This window comes from Otolemur garnettii, unplaced genomic scaffold (genome assembly GCF_000181295.1).
Source record: "Otolemur garnettii isolate 467f Iridium unplaced genomic scaffold, OtoGar3 scaffold00021, whole genome shotgun sequence".
In the NCBI taxonomy this organism is placed as follows: Eukaryota; Metazoa; Chordata; class Mammalia; order Primates; family Galagidae; genus Otolemur; species Otolemur garnettii.
In genome coordinates, this window is record NW_003852416.1 from 3,213,342 (window position 1) to 3,215,444 (window position 2,103).

General features: G+C 55.0%; 1 protein-coding gene across 1 annotated transcript in view; it reads right to left on the reverse strand.

Moving 5' to 3' along the window:
- Positions 1–1,828, reverse strand: part of FAM45A (family with sequence similarity 45 member A) — a 28,160-nt gene extending 26,332 nt beyond the window's left edge. The window contains 1 exon segment of the mRNA XM_023511683.1: positions 1,705–1,828. Coding sequence (XP_023367451.1) covers positions 1,705–1,759 — 55 coding nt within the window. The 5' untranslated portion in view covers positions 1,760–1,828.
- Positions 1,829–2,103: the final 275 nt, after the last annotated feature.

Below are 2,103 nucleotides of genomic sequence, written 5' to 3' on the forward strand. Positions count from 1 at the left end.
GAGACTCGCTTGAGCCCAGGAGTTGGAGGTTGCTGTGAGCTGTAATGCCACAGCACTCTACCCAGGGGGACAGCTTGAGGCTCTGTCTCAAAAAAGAAAAAGAAAAAAAATAAATAAATAAAAATAAAACTAGAGGCCAGGCGTTGTGTGGGCATTATTGTGGGAGCCTGTAGTCTCAGCTACTTGGGAGGCTGAGGCAAGAAGATCGCTAGTGCCCAGGAGTTTGAGGTTGCTGTGCACTAAGACACAACGACACTCTACTAAGGGCAACAAAGTGAGATTGTGTCTCAAAAACAAACAAACCAACCAAACATAAAAACACCTTTTATTTTGGAAAATATATTTCAAAAAGTAGGGAGAATAATAACATGAATTCCATCTCAATCACTCAGTTTCAGTAGTTATCAATGCCTGGCCTTGATACGGGAGATTTTGAAGCAAATCCCTTTCAAATTCACATCAATATGAAAAAAACCTGCAGAATTTAAAATATGATCATAAGTCATCTTTTTCTTCACTGTTACTAGGTAAAATCAGAGCTTAACTCATTCTTAATTTAGTAGTACCTTCTGGCAAGACTAAAGATGCCTGAGAGACTTAGGTTTTGCTTTAAAGCAATTTTACAATCACCTTAAAAGTGAACACAGGAAGCCATTCCCACATAAATGCCCTCCTTTGAGACACTGAGAAATAATCACATTCCTCTAGTTTTGCTAAGACTAACCCATGTTCTCGAACACTGGGGAATAGTTGGTGGGAGTGTGCAAAATCCCCAGAATAGGATTTTTCAAAGGGAACAGAGGTTCCTGCACCTATTGAATTAACAGTTCCCCAACTGAAGCACTCCATGCGGCTTCTACACTTTCTGGGTTGCCCAAAGATTCCAATGTGGGATCTTTTAATTATGGAAAGGTAATCGAATTCCTCAAAAACTCGAAATTCCACCCCCTGTGATTATGTACCCACTCCAGCCATTCGAGTTTGCACGAGCTTGATCACATGTTGAGGGAGTTCTCCACTGGTGGGAGCGGGGGCTCTAGGGCTACACTGAAAGGGTTGGAGTCCCAGCTCTGCCAGCCTCGAGCGTGTGTCCGTGCAAATAATGCCCTGGGCCTCCATTTGCTCCTCCATAAAATGGGCATCAGACGCCGTACCCGCCCAGAGTTGAACAGGAGATAATCCATTTAGATAGCTCCCAGACTCAGCAGTAAGCTACCAGGTCTGGAGTCGCTCGATCCCACCACTGAAGCTGGCCGTACAATCTGGCGTGGCTCCCGACCATCCCAGGCAGCCGCCTCGCCCGGCTCTGCTGGACCCGGCCCTGCCCCCTTCCCGCCGCGCGGCCGGCCAGCGGCTCCCGCCTGGCCCGGCCCCGCCCGCGCGGCGGCCCCAGCAGCCGCCAAGCCCCGCACCCCAGAAGTCCGGGCTCTGCCGGGCAACCGAGGTGTGCAGGAGGAGCTCCATCCTGGGATCTGGCGGTCCCTGTGGGACCCACGCGTGGCCAAGGGAAAACGCGCAGGGACCGCGGGTTGGGTCCCTACGCCGAGGCCGGGCTCCACAGCCCCCAGCTCAGGCCCAATGTGAAGGGGGCCGCGCCCTCCCACGAAGGGCGGCTCCAGGGGCCGCTGAAGAGGGGCCGCGCCGGGCGGAGGCGAGGCAGAGGCGGAACTGGGGTGCGGGCCTCCAGGGCACCTGCGTCCTCACCGATCAGCCCGACTCCGAGCATCAGCTGAGTGTCCGCCGCCTCAGCCGCAGCCATCTTCCGCCGCAGCAGCGAGCCGCTCCGGCTCCAAGCCAGCCGCCCCGCCCGGCCCGCAGGCCCCGGCCCCGCCCCATCTACCCAGGCCCCGCCCTGCCCGCAGCCTCCACCCCTGTGGCGCCGGCTCTGCCCGCAGGCCCCGCCTCCTCACCTAGGCTCCGCCCGCCCTGGCCCCGCCTCAGCCCGCCCATACTTCTCTGTGCAGTTCCTTCTTTTCGTGTTCTGTCTTTGGTCCTTCCGTTTGGAGACCTCCTTCCTCCTCTACGTCCTCCACAGTTTCTCGACTCCAGATCTCCAACTTCTTCCTCAACTCACTCCAATCCTTCTACCCCTTCTTAGTTTTT